Here is a 22,810-nt window from a genome sequence, read left to right as displayed (position 1 = left end):
GGACTGGGTGTAACGGATTTCTCATGCATGAATTTATCAATGACCTTAAAAATAATAATGAGAATGGTAAAAATCAAGGATATGGAACATTAAGGATGTTTTTTAAAGAGATAATAAATAAAATAAATAGTTTAAGGTGGTATCCTATTCCCTAATTTCCAATAAAGAGGTTAAGTATAAGTTGTAAATAATAAAAGGTAAAATATCAACTAGCCCAGTGGTTCTCAACCTGTGGGTCGCAACCCCTTTGGGGGTCGAACAACCCTTTCACAGGGGTCACCTAAGACTGTAGGAAAACACATATATAATTACATATTGTTTTTGTGATTAATCACTATGCTTTAATTATGTTCAATTTGTAACAATGAAAATACATCCTGCATATCAGATATTTACATTACGATTCATAATAGTAGCAAAATTACAGTTATGAAGTAGCAACGAAAATAATTTTATGGTTGAGGGTCACCACAACATGAGGAACTGTATTAAAGGGTCGCAGCATTAGGAAGGTTGAGAACCACTGAACTAGCCCCAAACTATTTATGCTATAAAATTATTTTATTATTTTCATAAACACTGAGACAATGTATCCACAAAGATTACAATCACACAAAATGTTCTTTCTACTTTCCTAATTAACATGATGGCAAACTGTCTCATTAAATAACATGCCTTTAAATGATCTCTACTTGGCATATAGGCAACGTTTTTTTAAAAAGTTCTCATATAAACCTTTCAATAAATGGATCATGGCTTTAGTATTGACTTTTCTCAAAGCCAAGTATGTTTTGATATTTTAATTTTTGAAACAGTCACGCAACATGCTCCCTATACTTCAAAAAGAGTCTTAATAATTGGGGGAAAAAGTTACCTTGCCAATACACCAGATCAGGATGGGATACTACCCAGGCTTTTAATACACGCCTAAATTTTGCATGACCTTCTGGTGATGATAACAGTTCATCATACTGATGACAACGAGGAATATCCACTTCAATCTGTAAAATAGCAAAACAATAAGATGAAACTGTGATTTCCAATAAACCCCAAGGTAAAGAAAAAAAATTTTATTATAAATTTCAGAATAGACCAATTACATAATCCTGGTATCTAAAGTTTTTGAATTCTATATTAACACTCTGGAAACAATAAAAAGGTTGTACACTTAAGGAAAACAGACCATTTCTTTTGAAAAGGTATTTATCAATACAGTTTCCAAAAAAATCTTTCTTTACTATATAAAGGGCAGATTCTACAGATAAAGTACAATTACTAAGAAAAGTCACTTGGCTTATACTCCTTTTAGGGACAGTTCTAATTCACTAACTTCTGATACAAAAGTTATGCTTACTCGAACAGCATGAGAATATGATGGCTGCTGAGCATAATGAAAAGAAGATAATTCCCTCTTGCCTTTCTAGAAATTATAGATTTGGCAAAATTATCTTAGATTGTTTAAGAAAATCTAAATCATACTTGTCTATCTGTAGGAATTGGAGTATCTTTATCAATTGCGTCATACTTGGCATGAATAGCCCCCTGAAAAAAATAAAGAGAATAATATTAATTCATCATATCCTCGATAAATTATTAATGTAGATAAATATACTTTTTATAATCATCTATCTTTGAAAACCCACCCAATTATAGATGGGAAGATTAAAAACCAAGGTATATCTCTTAGAAAAATTCTCTACAGTTTTGATAATCTGTGATGAAAATCCAGGACAACTTGCCATTTTGTTCCAGAAGACAAAAGTGTTGGATGAGTCAAGTAGCAAATGAATATAGTCAAACACCCTAGTTTCCACAGCACAATACAACCTTGTTACTCTCTACTCATTGTTACCTCAAACATTCAGTTTTCGGGGGAAGGAAGCACAGGAAGACATCCCACAATTTTCCTGTTAAAGTTGGTAATAAAAGAAAAAATAAAATGGACCTGTCTAAAGGAATGCTAGTTCAGCACAGGAAGCAGAAGTTTGAAATAAATTTAAGAGTAGAACATCATGTAGGTATGGAATCACTAAGGGATTAAATGAATCATTTACACTTTAGTTATACCGGTACAGAAGAAATAATTGAATAAACCATTTCAAATTTAGTCATGTTCAATAAGACCAAGCATGGAACAATTCTTATAACTTAGGTTTACTATAATGATGTAGAACGAGCCACTAATTTGGGGTTCAAAATTATGACATTACTTGCTGGTACATCAATTTCTATGGTACGTCTATTTAATGACAGATTTAGACAACCTGACCTCACAAGTCCTCTTGAACTTTAGCATTATGTGGTTCAACAATTCTAACTATTAATGTATTATATGGAACAATAGGCATTCTTGTAAAGCAGCCACCCAAACTCAAAGATGTTTGTAGAATATCATCAAAGGAATCAGGAATAAATAAATAAAATTCTTTTAACAGGGAGTTGAAAAGAATTAAAAATAGTTGAGGGAATTCAGGAAAAAAATGCATGATGGATATCCATAAGATATTGATAAGAGAATATCTGAAGGATGACAAAGAAATTGCCTGGAAATAAAAAAACAAAAACAAAACAAAACAAAAACAAACAAACCAAAAAACGGGGCAGGAATGTGGCCCATTATCATGACTGCTGTTACCGAGTTCTCTGTTAGTACTGCAAGTCACTGTAATAATTTTGGGACCTCTCCTTTCCTCACTGCCAACAGATTAGGTGTTGTACAAGACAAAGTAGTTTGTCTTGGCAGCATGGTTCTTGTGGGATAGATGTGCCAAAAAAGCACTACATTATGATAATTATTTTAAAAAATCTATATTCCCATTTATTTCAGAGAGGAAAGGAGAGGGAGATAGAGATAGAAACATCAATGATGAGAGAGAATCATTGATCGGCTGCCTCCTGCACGCCCCTACTGTGGATCGAGCTTGCAACCCAAGCATGTGCCTTTGACTGGAATCAAACCCGGAACCCTCCAATCTGCAGGCTGATGCTCTATCCACTGAGCCAAACCAGCTAGGTCTGTTAATGATTTTTTATAAGGTTCAAATTGATGGAGGATTTCTCCAAACTTAGAGCCACTTATAAATAGACAATCCTATTCCTAAATAAACATACACATACTTTATAGGCAGGATAATATGCTTATAACTGGTATATATAGTCTTAAAATAATCTGATTTGAAAATTAATCAAAATAATTTCTATGAGCTCCATTAAATGAAATATTAAATAATATAATTCTAACAAATCTTCAATTATATTTTGTTAATCTATTCTTTTTCTCTAGTCCTTTCATTCAAAATTGCCAAATATTCTTAAAGCTTATATTTTACTACATAACTTTCTAACTATTTGAAAAATATATATTTGGAAAGTACTTTCCTACTTCTTTCTTCTTTCTTAGCACTATTATAACCAACTTCTTTCTCTTTTCTTTCTTACCTCAACTCCCAGAAGAGCAGCCCAGGTTAAACCTCTCATAAGTGGAGGAATATCAACTCTTGCTTCTTTCCAGATTTGATTTTTTTTATATGGATAAGCCTACAGATGAAAGAAAGATATGAAAAATGTCTCAAATTATCAAGTAGCATATTTTAGTCTAGAAAGTCTGGAATATATATCAATGATAAAGTTGAAAGAGATTTTAAATAAATTTCAAAGTATCTTTGGTGTTATTACTTTGGTATTATTAATACACTAAGAGGCCTGGTGCATGAAATTTGTGCACTTGGGGGGGGTGGGAGGTTCCTCAGCCCAAATTGCAAGAGGGCGCAGGCCAGGCTGAGGGTCCCCGCTAGAGCATGATGGGGGCCGGGGAGGGATGCAGCAGGTTGGCCAGCTGGGGAGGAACTGTGGGGGGACTCCAGGGCATGTCTGGCCCATCTTACTCAGTCCTGATCAGCCGGACCCCAGCAGCAAGCTAACCTACTGGTTGGAGCATCTGCCTCCAGGCGGTCAGTGCACATCATAGTGACTGGTTGACCAGTTGACTGTTTGCCCCCTGATGGTCAGTGCATGTCCTAGCAAGCAGATGAGTGGCCTTAGCATATCATTAGCATTTTTACGCTTTGATTGGTTGAATGGACGACTGGACAATTGGACACTTAGCATATTAGGGTTTTATTATATAGGATATTAAGTTGGCAGTGGAATGGTTCCCTATATTCTGTAAATATTGTATAATATAACCAAGAGGTGAGCTGATTCTACTGTTTTTAATCATTTCTCTCTTCTCTCTATTTTGTGATCTGAAAGAATTATAAAGGAGTCATGTGTAAATAATACTATCAGCTTCATATGGGTTAAATAACTTTGTAAAATATCAGGTCATATAGAAAGTATTCAATAAATGTGTTATTATTATGGCTACTTCTATATCTTTGCATATAAATTTGTACTTTAAGAGCGACTTTAAGAGAGAGTTCTAGAAAAGAATTATTAGGACAAAGGGTATGGATATCATTAAGGCTCTTCATATATACTTTTAAATTGCCTTATGCACTGTTTCAATTTACACTTATTACAAAGGAATGAGAGTTCCAATCTTAATATGCCTTTGTTCACTTTATTAATTTGGTTATCAAAAAAACCTATTAAAATTTTTTTCATTCTTAGTGAGGATAAATATTTTGAATAGATTTATCCTAACTAGTTATATTTCCATTATTTTCTTTATCCATTTCTCTTTCAATATTAGTGCTTTTTCCTGTAGATTTTTAAATGTTCTTTAAACAGTATGGATATTAATCTATTATCTAATATGGTTTTTCATATAATCCTACATCATTTTTACTTTTTTACATTTGTTTTTACTTTGAAGTTTTATTTACTATGAATATATATCATTTTGGTAATTAAATGTTAATCAGAAAAGATAGGCTATAAAAATTAGTTTTTTTATGACATCAAGATTCTCTAATAATTACAAATGAAATAAAAAATAAGTATTGTATATGGGCTCTTAGAACACTTTCCACATTAGATCCCTACCTTTAGCAGCCTGTCAAAGAGAACGATTCTGTTAAGCTGGTACTCTGTGTCCCTCTCTCGGATGATTAAAGGCAACGTGGCAGCAGCAGACAACTCATTACTGCTGTTTGAATGAGGTAAATTAGACTGGCTATAAAAGAGAAACAAAAGGCAAAAAATTAAAAAAAAACACCGCCATATTAAGTGTTTTATTTAGGAAATGCTCTTCATTGAACATATATGTTTCTTACCAATCTTACCAATCTAACATAAACGGTGAAGAAAAATAAGTGTAAAAGGAGACTCTATATACTCACTCATCTTCAAGCAGTGGGTAAAATGCTTCTCCACCAACATCTTTTAATCTCTGTGATTTAAAAGAGAAAATATTATGTGTGAGACTCTGAGGCAGAAACGCTGAACCGCACTTAAAAAGAAACATAATATAAAATTTATGAATTTATATGAGGTACTGAGAAGCATAAAATTTAAAATCCATTCCAATCATAAATATACAAATATATTATGCCTCTAGTGATTAAGTTTAGCTCTGAACAATAGTTTTTATACATTGATTATTTTTACCTACAGGTGTCTCTTGTAAATGTTAGACATCAACTATGATATTTTCCAAACACAATTCAGAATTACTGAAATTAGTATAAAATTTAATACATGGATAATACATTTTTAAATTATACTAGAGGCCCGATGCACGAAATTTGTGCAAGAGTAGGCCTTCCTTCCCCTGGCTGCCGGCACCAGCTTCTCTCTGGCACCCAGGACTCAGGCTTCCCTCCAGCCACCGGCAGGCACCCTGGACCCGGGCTTCCCTTGCAGCCCTGGCTTCGTCTGGAAGGTTGTCTGGAAGGATGTCTGGTCTAATTAGCATATTATGCTTTTATTATTATAGATGAAGGTTATTTTAAAAGGTACTTTAAAAATATATACCCCTTAATTTAAAACTCAATTCAATTCACTTATTTTTACTTTGTAATTAATACAAACTAAGACAATAGTAAGGGTACTAATAAAATAAAATTCAAAAGAATTTTTCACAACATATTTTGAATATGTATGATTCAAATATTGATGAGTTCAATTCTCTTAATTATCTTTTTTAAAAGTCATTATAAAATGTTTCTCCAATAATAACATAACATGCAGGATTATAGGTATTCTTCAAAAACGTAAGAAGACAGGCCATAGTATAGTAAAATCTTAGACACATCCTAAGCAGGGCGATTAAAGTTATCGCCACCTTGCCTGCTGCTCTGCTCTTCAGTGCAACTCCCAACTTGAAGATAGAATGTCTGCTCCTATGGGATTCACACAGAGGTTCAAGCTCCGTGTGCAGCTGGCACTGACCTTCTATTGATTAGAGTCCCTACGCACTTCCATTAACATTATTCACAGTATTTTTAAAAGCCAAAAAAAAAATATTTCCTCCAACACTGAGAATCTGGCAAACACTGGTTTTATGCATGGCTTCTTTCTAAAATTTGACATGCCATGTATGCACTTATCCTATTTTGCCTTTAAATCTTTAGGTATTTCTTTCACGGATAAAAATTCTAAGTAGAAAACTAGTATTTCCCCAAGTTTGACTGTATTATTAGTATCTAATTTTTAAAGTTTGAGTTTACTATCCTTTAGAGCATAAATATTACTTTTAGATCTATCTTCTGCTATTTTTTATTAATTAACATTTTAGCATATCAAAGGCAAAAAAGGACAAAAACACTTGTACAGAAAGTGTAAGGTAAAAGTTATTCTTTGGTTTCCATATTACTTTAAAAATCAGCAATGTTAACATTTTTTCTAATATTTATAGAAAAAATATTTTTTTTGTTTTTGCAAATAAATTTTTAATGAAATCTTTTAGAACAAAATATAGAACATTATACAAAATATATTTATAATCTTGGTATAACTTTAAATAAGTAACAGTAAGTAAAATATAACAAAACATAGTGAACTATAAAAACACTGATAAAAGAATTCTATTAATTAAAAGATACTATTCAAAAAATTAAAGAAGCCACAGATTAGAAGAAATTTGCAACACATATAGCCAACAAAGACCCTGTATTTGGAATACATTTTAAAAGCCCTCAACTCAGTAAGAAATGACTCAAAAAAATTGGCAAAAGATGAATCAGTCACACACAGAAGAGGTAAGTAAACAGTCAAAAAACATGAAAGAACTCATATCTACACTATAACCATGGAATTAAACACTATAGCAAAAATACCATTCTGGTCCTTTTGGAGCAATAATTTTTAAAAAATTTGATGATACCATGTATTACCAAGTATGTGGAGAAATGAGAACTCTTATGATGGTACAAAGGTAAACAAATAAAACCACCTTTTGAGCGATGAGACAATATATATATACTAAAGCTGAAGATGTACAGATGCATTTCCAATAATGCTGTACGTGGGCTCATACATTAAAGAAACTCTCTTATATTTTGAAATTAGGGAGGAATTCAAGGCTTCATGTGTATCTGTAAGGTTTCCTTTAAAAAAAAAAAAGGATCTCAGGCAAGTCTGCTAAAATAACAATCTTACATTTCTTAGCTGGCATAATGACAATGTCACAGTGGTATCATCCAATAGTGAGCTTCTATCTCGACCTTGTCCAAAGCTTTCACCATCTTCAAAGAGAAAACTAGAAGAAATTTTTAAAAATTATTATTTTAATGGGTACACAAAATCCAATTTAGTGTTTCTTCTACAAAAGAAATTTTATTCTAAATCATGAACTCTTTCATGAAAGAAAGAAATTTTAGATTTAATGGGTTAATAAAAATATAACTGCTGTCTGAAAATTCTCTAAACAATTCTAATTTTAAAATATACGTTGAGTAAGTATGAATATAGTGCATAAAGCATTTTAGCAACATCAGAGTGTGATTTACACTGTATCTTAAGTCAGATTCAACACAAAAGTTACTTTGCTGATACTATTCAAATGTGACCCTGAGAAAGTATATATGAGTGAAGAATGATAAAGTGAGAAAAAAGAAAAACCTTACATAATGACCGTGATTTCACAGGGGAAAGGATATCAAATAATAAATGTATGCAATTTGTTTAGAATTTCAGAAAATTACTTTTGAGATTTTATATATCCTTTAAAGTATTTATTCTTAGAATTTCTCTCATCTTATTTCTTGATTTTCTACCTAACTCAATGTGCACAGTATAACTGAAGTTAATATTGAAAAATTAGTTTAAGAGAGAAAAAAGTAGAGAGCCAATGGTCTATTCAAATAATTAACCTAAAATTTAACATGTGAGGGAAAGAAATGATCAGCAGGTGATTTCTACAATAACCTACAATGATAAAATCTAGTCCGAAAATCTAAAATTAAAATGCTAGAGCATTGGTGGAAACTCAAGAGATTCAGATTCACATCTACATGAATAAATGTTAAGAGCAAGGGAACAGCCATAACCTTGTCCCTTAGGGTTGTATTGTTATTTAAATTCCAATCTAACGTACAGAATAGTGTCCAGGATCTTGTGCAGTTGTGCAGATTTTGCTCAACACTGACTTAGCACTTTAATGATCTCTAAGACAAGCAAGTACCTCATATTTATGATTTATAATTGCAAATAGAAAATAGTTTCTCATAATAGGCACGTTAGCTGAATAACTCTTGAATATTATTGTTTTTTCTGACTTGTACCTTTTTCATTTATTGAACATCAATTATTACAAGGTATTCCATAATAATAACTTCATATGGAGATAAGCATATTACTTGTTGATGAGAATTTAATGACACTTCATTAAAAAAAATAAGTTGCTAACATCCAATAGCTGTGATAAACACTTAGTTGGAATGGCTATCCAATTTTTTTAAAATTTATTACTACATTTTTTTTAAATTTCCAACATTTTTCTTTTCTTACTTGGGGAGTGTGCAGATAGGTGGTTTGGATCGAATGATTTCCTTGTTGATAAGCTCTTTCTCCAAGTCACCTCCAGCTAAACACCAAAGGTAATACACTTCCTCAATTGATCTTTCTGCCAGGTAATCACTGTTTACATCTATTAATGGCAAATTAAAGAGAATCACAGTTATCTCATTTTTTGTTTTTATTAAAAGGCAACAGACAATAATAGTTAATATTCTAAAACAGTAAAAACTTAAAAGCATAGTAAGATATCCTTAAGGATATACATACTAAAAAATGCACAGAATATGAAATGTACATTCAGTTTCTTGAGAAAAAGTGGAATTTTTACCACCTGGGTCACAGATATATCAGGTATATCTAAGATATCGTGTTCTATGTAAAAGGATTAAGGGCAGAAAAACATGGAGTAGGCAAACAATACGAACTGCCCTATCTTTCATGTCTTGAGTCAATTGCTGCCTCTTTGGAGAAGTCTTTCTTGATATCTCACACAGGCTATGCTTCCATTCTGCTATGTTCATACAGACCTTCATTTGTAATCATAATTCTGTGACTAAATGTCTGTCTGCCTCACCATTTGGCATGAATGTTACTTGAAGGTACAGTGTGTAAAGCAAAGTAGAAACTCAATAAATATTTAATTGAATGAATGGTTAGTAACTATTTCTTGCTATGACTTATTTCATAACTTTTCAGTATAAGAGTAACTTACTGGTGTCACTACAGCACACATTCTGAGAGGTGTAAATATCACAGAGAGATAAAAAGACAAAAGCTGATATTCTATTAAACTGTGAAGTATAATAGTATGAATGTTCTATCAACAATACAATTTTTAGAGATCATTTATAATAGATTGTCTATCTGTCTGTCTATCTATCTATCTATCTATCTATCTATCTATCTATCTATCATCTATCTATCTATCTAAAAGCCTAAGCGACCAAATAACCAAATGACCGGTCGACCAGTCACTATGATGCACACTGACCACCAGGGGACAGATGTTCCTGTCTGGATTGGGCTCCCTCCTGTCTGGATCAGGACTGTGGGGATCGGGCTGAAACCGTCTATCCGACATCCCCCGAGGGGTCCCAGATTGCGAGGGCACAGGCCAGGCTGAGGCACCCCACCGCTGCACGAATCTGTGCACCAGGCCTCTAGAATGATATATAAATGTTGATGTAATGAAAATTCCATTGGGAATTAGAAGACCTGATTGTAGTATAAAGATTTGAGATGAAAATGGAAATTTGTTTTGCATAGTAAATTTTTGTGTGGTACCACATCCTCTCCTTGATTCTTAAAGTTCCTGCTCAAAAGTAATTTAAATTGAAAGGATTAAAAGTTAGATTAGTTATATAAAATGCTATGTTAAACATGCCCAGAGTTACCTCTTAATTCCAAGATAAGTGTCCATAAAGTCTCACTAATGTATTACATATATTGTTGATACTTTCAAAACTAGGATAAGAGTACTCCCTTTAAAAACAAGGCTTATATTATTGCTTATTCTTATTTATCATTACCTTTACACAGCTGACTGATATCCTCAGGCAGAGTTAAGTCAGCACATCTCAGAGAAGATGAAAACAAACTGACAGGTTTTGTAAATGGGGTGTATAAAGGTGACACTTCACTGAACACTTTGTCCTGCATTAATTCATCTGGGGTTGGCCTTGAGAAACATTTAAAATACAGAGCATGAACGAAAGCCATTAGAATTTTCCTAGAATAATTCAAAGGAATAGTTAAAAGTCTTAAATACCTCATTAGCACATCCTATATAATAAAAGCCAATATGCTAAGTGTCTGACCATTCATTCGACCAGTCACTATGATGAGCACTGACCACCAGGGGGCAGACACTTCAACCAGTAGGTTAGCTTGCTGCTGGGTCCGGCCAATCGGGACTGGGAGAGATGGGCTGGACATGCCCTGGGGTCCTCCTGTGGTCCCTCCCCAGCCCCGATCGTGCACTGGTGGGGTCCGACCTCTCAGGGCATGTCCGCAGGCCAGGCCGAGGGACCTCACCAGTGCACGAATCCATGCACCAGCCTCTAGTAATATAATAAAGCCCTCCTTCATGGAGTCTAAAAGTATCTTATATAATAGAAGGCTAATATGCAAATAGATTGAACGGTGGAACGATCGGTCACTATGACACGCACTGACCACCAGGGGGCAGATGCTCAACGCAGGAACTTCCCTCTGGTGGTCAGTGTGCTCCCACAGGGGAAGCAGCGCTCAGCCAGAAGCCAGGCTCTCAGCTGGCGAGCACAGCAGCGGTGGCAGGAGCCTCTCTCGCCTCCGTGGCAGTGCTAAGGATGTCCGACTGATGGCTTAGGCCCACTCTCTGCATAGAGCGGGCCTAAACTGTCAGTCAGACATCCGCTGAGGGTTCCCGGAATGTGAGAGGGCGCAGGCTGAGCTGAGGGACTCCCCGGAGTGCATGAATTTCGTGCACTGGGCCTCTAGTACGTTTATAAAACAATCAAGTGACTGTAGGTAGTAAATACTAAATTTTTTACCTTTGTTATGTTTTTTACACCTTGTGATCTACCAAAACTATTATATATGAGTGTCTCAATTTTAGCTTGATTACCATATATCTGCTTTACTGAATATATCAAATAATAAAATTATACACTAACAATACCTCTTAGTTTCTTCCTATACTTAGTTTAATGTGGCCTATTTACCCAAAACTATGCTTTTAATATCATTACTTTCTTCCTAACATGCCTTGACAAAAATGTTTGTCTAAAGACAAATTAGAATACATTTTTATTATTTTTAAATATTATATACCTGAGGGAGCTTAGGAACAACTATATGGCTAACAATGACATCATCAAATGAAAAGAAATAATACAACTTCTAAGAAATCCTTTTATGTAATCAACAGTTGTTAGCTTACCTCACCATTTATCCAAGTCTTTTGCTATAATATATAGTGCCAATAAACTTTTGTTCTCATTTCTCTTCTATCATTCTAATCGAGGAATATGTATACCTCACAGTTTAGCTGATTTTTTTTATATTGGAGACTAGGAAATGAACCAGTAACTTCTTTTGGTATATTCTAGTTTTCTGAGCATGCCTTAATTATTTTTTCGTCTTTTATTAACATATATTAAAGCCATTACTAACAGTTATTACTATATATATATAAATATGCTTATAAAATCCATTGGCATTAAAACCAGCAAGAAAAAAAATTAACTACTTATATGTTAAGGATCTGTGTAATCCCAAACTCTTAATATCAACCTCTTGGAAGGGTGGAAGGTCAGACATTTCTTCAAAAGATCTATCACATTTTCAGGAAGCTCCTGGTAAATAAAGAGAAAAAAGAACTATTTACAATGACCAATCTTAAAAATAAATTTTAGGAGAGGAGCAATAGAGGGTGGAAATGAGATACCTGTAATAATATCAACAATAAAAAATACAGTAAAAAGTAAATTTTACTCAAATGTTAGCTAACCTAGGATATTTTTATTTATTTATTTTTGTTCTAAAGATTTGTGTTTACCTGACAAACTCAAATGTTTTGTTCTTTCATCTTTATTATTTTTTCTTTTTAATTAAACTTATTGGGGTGACATTGGTTAATAAGATAATATAGATTTCAAGTGTACATCTCTATGATATATCATCTTCATATTGCATTGTGTTTTGATTTTTTATAAAGTCTTTATTTGGACTTTTCCCAAATAAACACAGCTTTAAAATAGCTTGCTATTGGATCCCAAATATGCAAAATAAACAAACTTTCAATAACAGATTAACCACAAACCTTTATAATGTCCAGGCAACCATGCTCTTCAGCCAGAACTATTATAGTGTCATCCACGCAGTCTATAAAATAGAAAAAATGTAAGAATGAATGCTGCTGTTCTAATTTATCAGACATACTGGGTACTGAACTTTGATACTTTTAAAAAATATTATGTAATTCTGTTTTGGAACCTGGAATATTAAAAAGTTTGTGATTTTTTAAACTTTCCCTATGTATAGTGGTAAAAATAAAGACTTCAAACACTAAATTTTAATTGAATCATAGATACTGAAATAAAGCCGCCTAATTGTAAGTGAAATAAAGCAGTGATCAAAGGAGATAAAGATTCTTGTCCATGCTTTTTCACTATATCTGTGTATTTTAAAAGGTTTTATTATCTTTTCATGATTATAAAACTAATTTATTTTTATTATATACAATTTGGAGAATGTATACATTTCTCTGAGGACTTAAAGTATAAGTTTGGTCTGCAGATGACATTTAGAAATCTCCAAGACTCCTTAACAGCTATATTATCACTTTAAAATTAAATGTGGTAAATATGGTAAAATTTTATGGCATTTTATTTATAATTCATTAGTATTAATATTTATTAATAATATTCTGTACATATTATTTGTATATTCTATTAACCTGTAGATCAATTTACATAAAGTGCTCTATCACTCCTTTTCTTTTTTTTACCATACATGCTTATAATTTATTCCACTCTAAAGTAGATACACACATTTTTATAAATTTGAATTGCAAATATTTATATCAAATATACATGTAAAACATATGAACTTGTTATAAGGAAAAATAAACATTATTCTTGACCCGTTCACATATGAATCATCAAAGAGAAAGCTCCAAAGTTGATATATTATTTCACGGCAAACTGCTAGAGAAAAATATAATTTTATAGTCTCACTCTTTGATTTCACATGTTAGTTTACTGGGCTATCATAAGGCTAATTTTACATCCATCCACAGCATAATTCCTTAGTAAATAAGGAAAGCTCTACTATAATTCATCTACAGCACTTCTTAAATTGTCCTGTTAATGCTTATCACTGATCATTAGAAAATTAAAGAAAGTTAGGATATTTCAGTGTATTTGATTACTAACACTCAGTAAAGATTATATTTATATTTGAAATATAACTGCAAGACACTTACCCAATGTAAGCAAAAATTTTAGTCTTTCAGAAACATCCAAGCTCTGAAATAATTTTCTTCCCTAAATAAAAGGGAAAAGAATTCATGTAAACATTTGCATGTTTTTTCTTAGGAGGCCTTTTTTTTCAGAGCTGAAAATAATTTTATCAGGTACTTCTATTTCTCTTCAGAAGTTTTATTAGATTTTTAAAGTTAGTTCCATTAAAGAAAAATTATTGGTTAGGTAATGATTTTTTAAATATTACATAATATTTAACATTTAAACATTTTAGTTTGATCTCAAGCACTGTTCACTTTTGAGACTATACATACTTGAATGTCTAGATGGATTCCAGGCTACCAGGAATGTTATTAAGAGTACAAGATTCCTCCTGGGAAGGATTCAGATTACCCTTTCATCTGCCCAACTAATCCTTACTTACATATTATAATTCAGGCAATCTGTTGTCTCTATTGAGACACATTCCATGACACTCCCTTCTCCCACAATAACTTAGCCATCCTTTGTGCTCACAGAGCAACTGGTATATTTATTTTAAGACACATACATTATATTTTAATTGTTTCTTTTTAAAATATGTATATAGTTTTATTGAATTCATAGAAGAAGGGAGAGGGAGAGAGAGACAGAAACATCAATGATGAGAGAGAATCATTGATCAGCTGCCTTCTGCATGCCCCATACTAGGGATAAAGCCTGCAACCCAGGCATGTGCCCTGACCGGGAATCGAACTGTGACCTCCTGGTTCATAGGTCGACACTCAACCACCGAGGCACACTGGTCAGGCTTTAATTGTTTTCTTTATTGGCTTCAGGGGGCTCCTTGGAATGCAGTCTGGAATCAAACACTTATAACTTCAGTGACTATATGCCGAACAACTATTGTGTGTCAAATTTGATATTCTACTACCAGTTACACAAATTGGACAAATTACTTAACCACCTAAGCCTCACTTTTCTCATCTATTAAAATTGAATATTTACAGTAAGGGTTATTTATATAATGTATAAAAATACATAGCATTTTCTGCACATAGATATGCTTCATAAATGTTTAGTATTATGTTTTTCTTATAAACAAATTAAAAATTATGTCCCTTAAAATAGACTTAGAATATGAAAGCTTAAGAAGAGATAGCATGGTTTTTATAGAGAGAAGATGAAATTCTGATTTAAAAAGAAAAAAGAAAAAAACTTTCTCAAAGACTTATAAAATTAGAAATGCAGACCTGGATAGTTTGGCTCAATGGATAGAATGTTGGCCCTAAGACTGAAGGATCCCAGGTTCGATTACAGTCAAGGGCACAAAACTTATGCAGGCTCGATCCCACCCGGGTCTGGGTGCATAGGGGAGGCAAACAATTGATGTCTCTCTCTCTTTCTGTCTCTCCCTCTCCCTTCCTCTCCCTTTAGCAATCAAGTGTAAATTCTTGTGTGTGTGTGTGTGTGTGTGTGTGTGTGTGTTTTCGTTGGTAGAGGTCTTCTTTAGATGTTTGGTATTTCTTAGATATGTACTCATGTTTTAATATAGGATTCTACACATCATTTAGCCAGTGATGGCGAACCTCTGACACGCGAACTCATTTTTTTGGTTGATTTTTCTTTGTTAAGTGGCATTTAAATATATAAAATAAATATCAAAAATATGTATTTGTTTTACTATGGTTGCAAATATCAAAAAATTTCTATATGTGACATGGCACCAGAGTTAAGTTAGGGTTTTTCAAAATGCTGACACACCGAACTCAAAAGGTTCGCCATCACTGATTTAGACTATGGAACCTTCTGGGTGGCAAAGTGGCTATAGTAACTTCCTGGTGATATGGCCAGAGATTCCTAGCAAAATGGTCTTGGAATAGCTTCTCATCTACTTTCTTTGAATTTCTAGTATAACCAAAGTTGCCTTTGTTAGCTGTTGGTATGTTATTAATTTATATCTTAATATTTGTTTGATGAGGCAGAGAAAGATTTAAGCTCACATTCAGTTTGCCATCCTTAAACTGTCTAAACTTTGAGTACCACTTAAAATGTCATAAAGCCCACATAATGAAATTAATATTTCTTTCTTGGTATTCACACAGCTGAGTTTATCTTCAAAATTTATGAATTTGAATTACTTTATAAGCTTCTTCACAATGTTTCTTAATCACAGTTTATTCCTTGTTGCATTTGTCATGATGCTATATATACAACATATACATACAGTAAATACTCTTTAACATTTTAAAAATTGAAATATTCATATAAGACATACCCAGATCATTAGTAAAGAGTTTAGATATAGTTGATGGTAATAAAAAGAAAAAAACTGTATATTTTACATTTATTATATTTCGCTTTCATATTCCAAAAATAATTTTTCAATTTGTCTATGATTTTAAACAACAATAAGATTTATTATTATTTTATACCAATGAAAAAGTAAGATGGTCTAAACAAAGGATAGCAAAGAATCAGAAAATCTGACATTTTCCCTTAGAGAAAGAACTGCCAATATGTAAATGACAAATGTTATTATGCATATTTATTATTTTTATTACTATTATTATTTAATCCTTACTTGAGGACATGCTCAGAGAGAGGAAGGGGGAGAAAGAGAGAGAGTGAGAGAGAAAGAGAGAGACAGAGAAAGAGAGAGCGAGAGAGAGAGAGAGACATCGATCAGTTGCCTTCCATACGTGCCCCAACCTGGCATCGAACCTATAACCCAGGTATGTGCCCTGACCAGGAATGGAACCAGCAATCTTTCATTGCACAGGACTACGCTCAAACAAATAAGCCACTCCAGCCAGGATATTATGCATAATTAATAATAATAAAAGCTAACATTTATGGATTGTTCACTCTGTAACACACTATACTAAGTACTTTATATACATTATTTTATTTTTTCAACAATTTTGCAATATAGACACTATTGTTATGTATAGAAGTGGAACCAAGGCTTTGAGAAGTTAGTTAGCTAACATAACACACAGCTATTCTTTGCAGCATCAGAATTTAAATCCAGTTCTCTCTGACTACAGAAGCTTATCTCGTAACTATTATGCTTTACTACCTCTGCTTTGAATTAATTCTTAAATATATAAAAGGAGAAAAATAATGTCAATCTAATTCTTAAATATGGTAAACATTAGTGACTTAATTTTTCAAAATATTTTGAAAGTTCCTTGGAAGACAGATATAATAGATAAATATTAAAAATTTCTGCATCAAATAACCTCGTAGTCCAAGTAAAGTAGACAAATTTGATAAATGCCAAAATAGAAGAGGAGAGCAAAGAAGATAGTAACCAAAGGCTGGCAGATATTTGAAGGTAGAATCGACAGATTGTTAGTTGCTTCTCCAAATCCATTTTCAACTCCTTTTAGGTGTCCAGCTGAAGACATGTTCTAGTCTCCCTTGTACCTATATGTAGCAACATGTGTAAATTATCACTAGTGAAAAGTAGTGTTGATCAGTTTTAGATCACATCCTTAAATAGTTACCATGAATCACTCTTCTCCTTTCCTCATGGCTAAAAAAAAGTGATAGTGAGAGAACTTTGGAAACTAGATGCTGGAGCCATTCCTGATAGCCTAATATGCTAATTAGACTGGATGTCTTTTGGATGTCCTTCCTGATGAAGCTGGGGCCACAGGGAAGCCAGCCGAGTCCGGTGCTTGCGGGTGGTCTGAGGGAAGCCAGCCTGGGTCCCAGGTGCCTGCTGGTGGCTGGAGGAGGGAAGCAGCCCAGGTCCTGGGTGCTGGAGGGAAGCCGGTGCCAGCAGCAAGGGGAAGGAAGGCCTACTCTTGCATGAATTTTCATGCATCGGGCCTCTAGCTGTAGAATAAAGCCCACCCTACCCTCAATGGACTGTTACATGAGGGAGAAAAACATCTTCAGCTGTTCTCAACCTGTGGGTCGCGAACAATGAAAATACATCCTGCATATCAGATATTTACATTACGATTCATAACAGTAGCAAAATTACAGTTATGAAGTAGCAATGAAAATAATTTTATGGTTGGGGGTCACCACAACATGAGGAATGGTATTAAAAGGGTCGCGGCATTAGGAAGGTTGAGAACCACTGAATTCTATGTTCTTTAAACTACTGCATTTTTAACTCCTTTGTTTTTATAGCAGTTTATTCTTTACACTAATAGATATAGAGGATATCTGGGAAAGGCCTCATAAAAAGCCAACATATAAAGAGTCTTATAGGAAACAAGAGAACAGGAGAAGAGAAGGTATCTAAAAAGAAAGACCACAGAAGGGAGAGAGCATGAACGTATCAAAGAATGTAAGCAGTTTTAGTCTAAACATTTATACAATGCTTAGTTTTTAACTTTGTACAGTGTAAATTTTTTTGTACTTAATACAAGGTAAAAATTTCTAGAAATACCAAATGATATTTACACTTAGTAAAATTTACAATTAGTAAAAGTGTAAACATTTCTAGAGCTACCAAAATAATAGGTAAATTAATTGTCAAACAGGATTTTGTTAAAAGTCAAATTGAGAATTAAGACATTTCTCCTCATATCTAGTCAATTTGAAAAGCAAAAAGATATTATTACAAAATAGTTTTCCTATTAAAAAAATTATTCTAAGAAACACACAATTTTATTACTTTAATGTTTTTTTATACCTACCACACAGAGCTCAAATAAAATGATTCCTAGAGACCATACATCTGATTTGGGGCCAGAAGGCAATGGTTTTTCATTTGGCACATGATCAGTCGTTTTGGAAATTCCTTGTGCAATTACCTCAGGTGCCAAGTATGATGGATACCTATAATGATATATTTAAAAAATGAATAATTACTATAAACAACAACAAAGCTAGGAAGAAGTAAAGAACATTTTATGTTTCAAAACAGTATTCATTACTTTGAATACTAGAAATGTAAAAATGTTCTAATAATATATAAATAAGAAGCTAAGACTCTCCCATCTCTGTGCTTCAGTCACTCATACATACTCATGTACATGTAAACTTGACCACCCATCACCACTGCCTAAAAGGCAGCATACTATACACATTACTCTATATATGCCATAGAGATCATTCTACAACAATAAGTAGAGCTTTGCCTCATTCTTTTTGAAAACTGTCAGAAACTGTGCATATGTACTTAATTTATTTGAGCAAACTCTGATGAACATTTTGAAAGTTCCTATTATAAACAATGTTGAAATGATTATAAATATTTCATTTCCCACAAATATATGTAGAGATAATAGACACATTTCTAGATGTAGCACTACAAAGTCATATGGTATATGCATTTAAAATTTATACACACACGCACACACATATATACACTCATATCTCTGTATATAAAAGCCTAAGTGACCACTTGACCAGTTACTATGATGCACACTGACCACCAGGAGGCAGACACTCAACGCAGGGGTTTCCCCCTGGTGATCAGTGAGCTCCCACAGCAGGAGCGCTGCTCAGCTGACCAACAGGTGCAAGATGCCGGGCTCATGGCTGGTGAGCGCAGCTATTGCGGTGCGAGCCTCTCCCAGGGACACTCTCCCTGTGTGCACCACCTTCATCCAGACCAGGACTGGGATCAGACCGGCACCGGCATCGGGACTGACTGGGCGTGAGCCCGCGCCTGTTTCTCAGTCATGAGTGTGCTGGTATCAACCTAGGACAGGCATGCGGAGACAGCAGAAGAGCAGCAGCAAGCCTACCGAGCAGCAGAGGTGGCAGGCACAGTAGGGCTGGGATGAGCGGGAGTGGCACCTGGCCCGAGCTCAGGCTCCTCCCCGGCCATCTGCTGCCTCGCGCACTAATGCATCCCTCGGGGGATGTTGGACTACCGGTTTCAGCCTGATCCCTGCAAGCCATGCCGAGGAACCCCCAATGGTGCATGAATCCGTGCACCAGGCCTGTAGTATTTATATATATATATATATATATATATATATATATATATATATATATCTATATATACACACACACACATATATATACTAGTGGCCTGGTGCATGAAATTCATGCACATTGAAAGGGAATTAATTAGAGGAATGTAATTTGGACTCACTATCTAATATCAATATGTGAGCGTGAGGCAGTCGTGTTTCTGAAATTCAATGACATGAATTTTAGCTATTACTTTGCCCAATAAATGGAATTTACAGATATCATTTAAAAGAGCATTCAGCTTCATATTAAAAACTCTGGCTACCAAGTCAGGTCTGTTTTCAACTTTTTGCCAGCGTTGGAAATTTTTTGCAGTATCTGCCCATTTGGGGTTGCATGTCATGGTTATGAATAAATCGGGCTTGCCATACTTCGTTACAATTGCCATAGCATCCTGATATCGCTGCTGCATATTTCTGGGACTACCCTCAAAAGATGATGGAAGTATTATCATTTTACCAATTGGCACATTGTCATTTTCAGATCTAGATTTGAGATAATCCATCAAACCACTATATTTTTCAACTCTCAACTTAGATTGGCTTGCTTTGATGAAATTTATCTGATTGGCCTCCATTTTAGAATATGAATCCATGATAAACTGTTAATTTTCCTGCATTTAAAATAGGATTGAACGTGTGCCGCACAGAGAGATGAAATCCATAATACTGCATTTGTGTGACTCGTGTCCTTACATTTTGTCTATTATTGTTTATTACACTGTTGTCTCTGAGTCTTAATGCAATGTCTGTTCCCCAGCCTTTTTCATCATGTGGGAAAAGAATAGGATATGTCATTGCATCTAACTAATGTAGGAAACAAGATATTGATTTGTTTCATTTTAGTTGCATTTGGGTTACTGGGTTCTGGTTTATAATGAATGAGCAAGTCCCTTTCAAAAGGAGGTTCTCCATCTTCGTTTCTGAATATGACAGCAACCTCGGTTACACGGGGAGAATTATATCTACCTGGGTCACTGTTACAATTGTATTTAATTGCCATTGTTACTTCTGTTTTAGCAATACCTTATGCTGCTACTTCAGATTAGGCTTCCTTTTCTACCTCATGTAGCATCTTGTACGATTTGTTAATTCATTTATTTCATGCATGAGGTTGTTGATGTTGATTATTAGTCTTTCTGAGCAGCCCTGGTTTTCTGGCATTGCTAATCTTTTACTTGTAGCTTCGGCTGTATCCAAAATATAGAGTTGAGCAAACGTCCGAGAAACACCATCCAAAGGATGTAAAGTTCCAGTACGGTGATAAACTTGTCCTTGTATTCTAAAACAGTATGGCCCATATCCTGATGGCGATGCAATATTTGCACCCATGGAAGGAAAGCAAAAGAACTATTTATGGAACAAATATTTTCCATGACATTTTTACTGTCAAAATCTTCGTTTGTCATTAATCTTTTTAAATATGTCGGGTAATCTGGAAAATGTATATCATTTGGACAGACTTTCCCTTTGCTACAACATTGAGTAAATTTCCCATCAGATGGTTTTTCATCAGAGAAATTTAGTGATACTTGTTGATGACTGTTCTCTAGACATATTCTGTCATTGCCACCGCCTTCTTTCAACTTCAAAGGCACATTGGTCTTCAGACATTTTCTGTCGATGACGCTGGTGTTTTTCGGCATCAGAGCGACATTTTTCCAATAGCTGCTCTTCAGATACATTCTGTTGCAGGCGCCACCTTCTTTCAAGATCAGACGCACGTTGCTCTGCAGACATTTTCTGTCGATAATGCCGGCATCTTTCAGCTGCAGAGCTACGTTGTATTAAAGTTGTTCTTTAGACATAGTCCCACCTCTCTACTGTCACGGTCTGAGATGCAGGTGAATGACAGTCCTGGCTGTCAGGCCCCTGAGAGCTGTCTGACCAACAATTGATTCTGGCTGATTCTGTGGGGGTGGGACTTCCTCCTCCCTGCTGTCAGTTTCCACAGCTGTGATGAGGAAGCTGGGATGAAAGAGGGAGCCACACCCTCCATGCCACTCTCTCTCTCGCTCTGCACTATGTCCAGCAGCCTCCTGCTCTGCCAAGTCCTCCAATCCTCCCACTCTCCACCTGTTCTCCCGCTCTGCTCTCCACCAGCGAAGGTCCCGGGAGCGCACAGGCATGGCTAGGCACGGCCGGCCTCGCCTCCTGGGGCCGACGAAGGTCCCGGGAGCCCGCAAGCGTGGCTAGGTGTGGCCGGCCTCGCCTCCAGGGACCGGCAATGGTCCCGGGAGCCTGCAGCCGCTGTCGCCTCCTGGGGCACTTGACACCTGCGTATGCAAATTAACACGCCATCTTTGCCAGGTTAATTTGCATACTCACTCTGATTGGCTGGTGAGTGTAGTGGAGGGGCGGTTAATTTACACGTTTCTCTTTTATTAGATAGGATATCACCAAGTTGCTCTTTCAGGTTGTATCAATTTATATTCTTATAAGCAATACATGAGAGTGACTCTTTCCCCTTACCTTCATTCACCAACATAACAAGTTTTCTTGAAAACTGTCTTAGTAAATAATAAATAAATATTTGCTAAAGACAGACTATTAAATATGAATAAAGTATAAAAAAATAAAGTTCCAATGAACAACTGTGTACTTGCCAAGCAATTTAAGTAAAGAACATCTTATTATCACTAAAGGTCCATCTCTGCTTCTCCCTAATTGTGTCTCCCTAGTATCCCCCAAAAGAAACACATAGCTGAAATTTTTGTGTTTGTAATTCTCTTCTAATTATAGTCTTACCATATATTTGTATCCCTAAAAAGTACATTGTTTAGTCATACATATTTCTGAATTTAATATTACTGGTCAGTATTCATTTGTGATTTGCTTTTTCAATCAACATTTATTTGAAAGTCATCAATATTGTTGCATGTAGCTATAACATCATTAATTTTTTAAAAATATATTTTATTGATTTTTTACAGAGAGGAAGGGAGAGGGATAGAGAGTTAGAAACATCGATGAGAGAGAAACATCGATCAGCTGCCTCCTGCACACCCCCTACTGGGG

General features: G+C 34.6%; 1 protein-coding gene across 2 annotated transcripts in view; it reads right to left on the bottom strand.

Moving 5' to 3' along the window:
• TBCK (TBC1 domain containing kinase) overlaps positions 1–22,810 on the bottom strand; it is a 167,968-nt gene that overhangs the window by 91,916 nt on the left and 53,242 nt on the right. Inside the window, exons 6-17 of one of the 2 annotated variants that reach the window (XM_006096594.3) lie at positions 18,506–18,647; positions 13,868–13,928; positions 12,704–12,765; positions 12,175–12,236; positions 10,431–10,579; positions 8,893–9,031; positions 7,543–7,642; positions 5,283–5,332; positions 4,987–5,116; positions 3,439–3,537; positions 1,480–1,542; positions 875–1,001 (exon numbers count right to left, since the gene is read on the bottom strand). In XM_006096594.3, the coding sequence (XP_006096656.1) occupies positions 875–1,001; positions 1,480–1,542; positions 3,439–3,537; positions 4,987–5,116; positions 5,283–5,332; positions 7,543–7,642; positions 8,893–9,031; positions 10,431–10,579; positions 12,175–12,236; positions 12,704–12,765; positions 13,868–13,928; positions 18,506–18,647 (1,184 nt within the window). The remainder of the gene's footprint in view (positions 1–874; positions 1,002–1,479; positions 1,543–3,438; positions 3,538–4,986; positions 5,117–5,282; positions 5,333–7,542; positions 7,643–8,892; positions 9,032–10,430; positions 10,580–12,174; positions 12,237–12,703; positions 12,766–13,867; positions 13,929–18,505; positions 18,648–22,810) is intronic. The other variant, XM_023760455.1, reaches the window with a different exon arrangement.

This window comes from Myotis lucifugus, unplaced genomic scaffold, assembly GCF_000147115.1.
Source record: "Myotis lucifugus unplaced genomic scaffold, Myoluc2.0 scaffold_182, whole genome shotgun sequence".
NCBI lineage: Eukaryota > Metazoa > Chordata > Mammalia > Chiroptera > Vespertilionidae > Myotis > Myotis lucifugus.
Note: the sequence above shows the minus strand (reverse complement) of the source record. Positions and strands in the feature narration are given on the sequence as shown.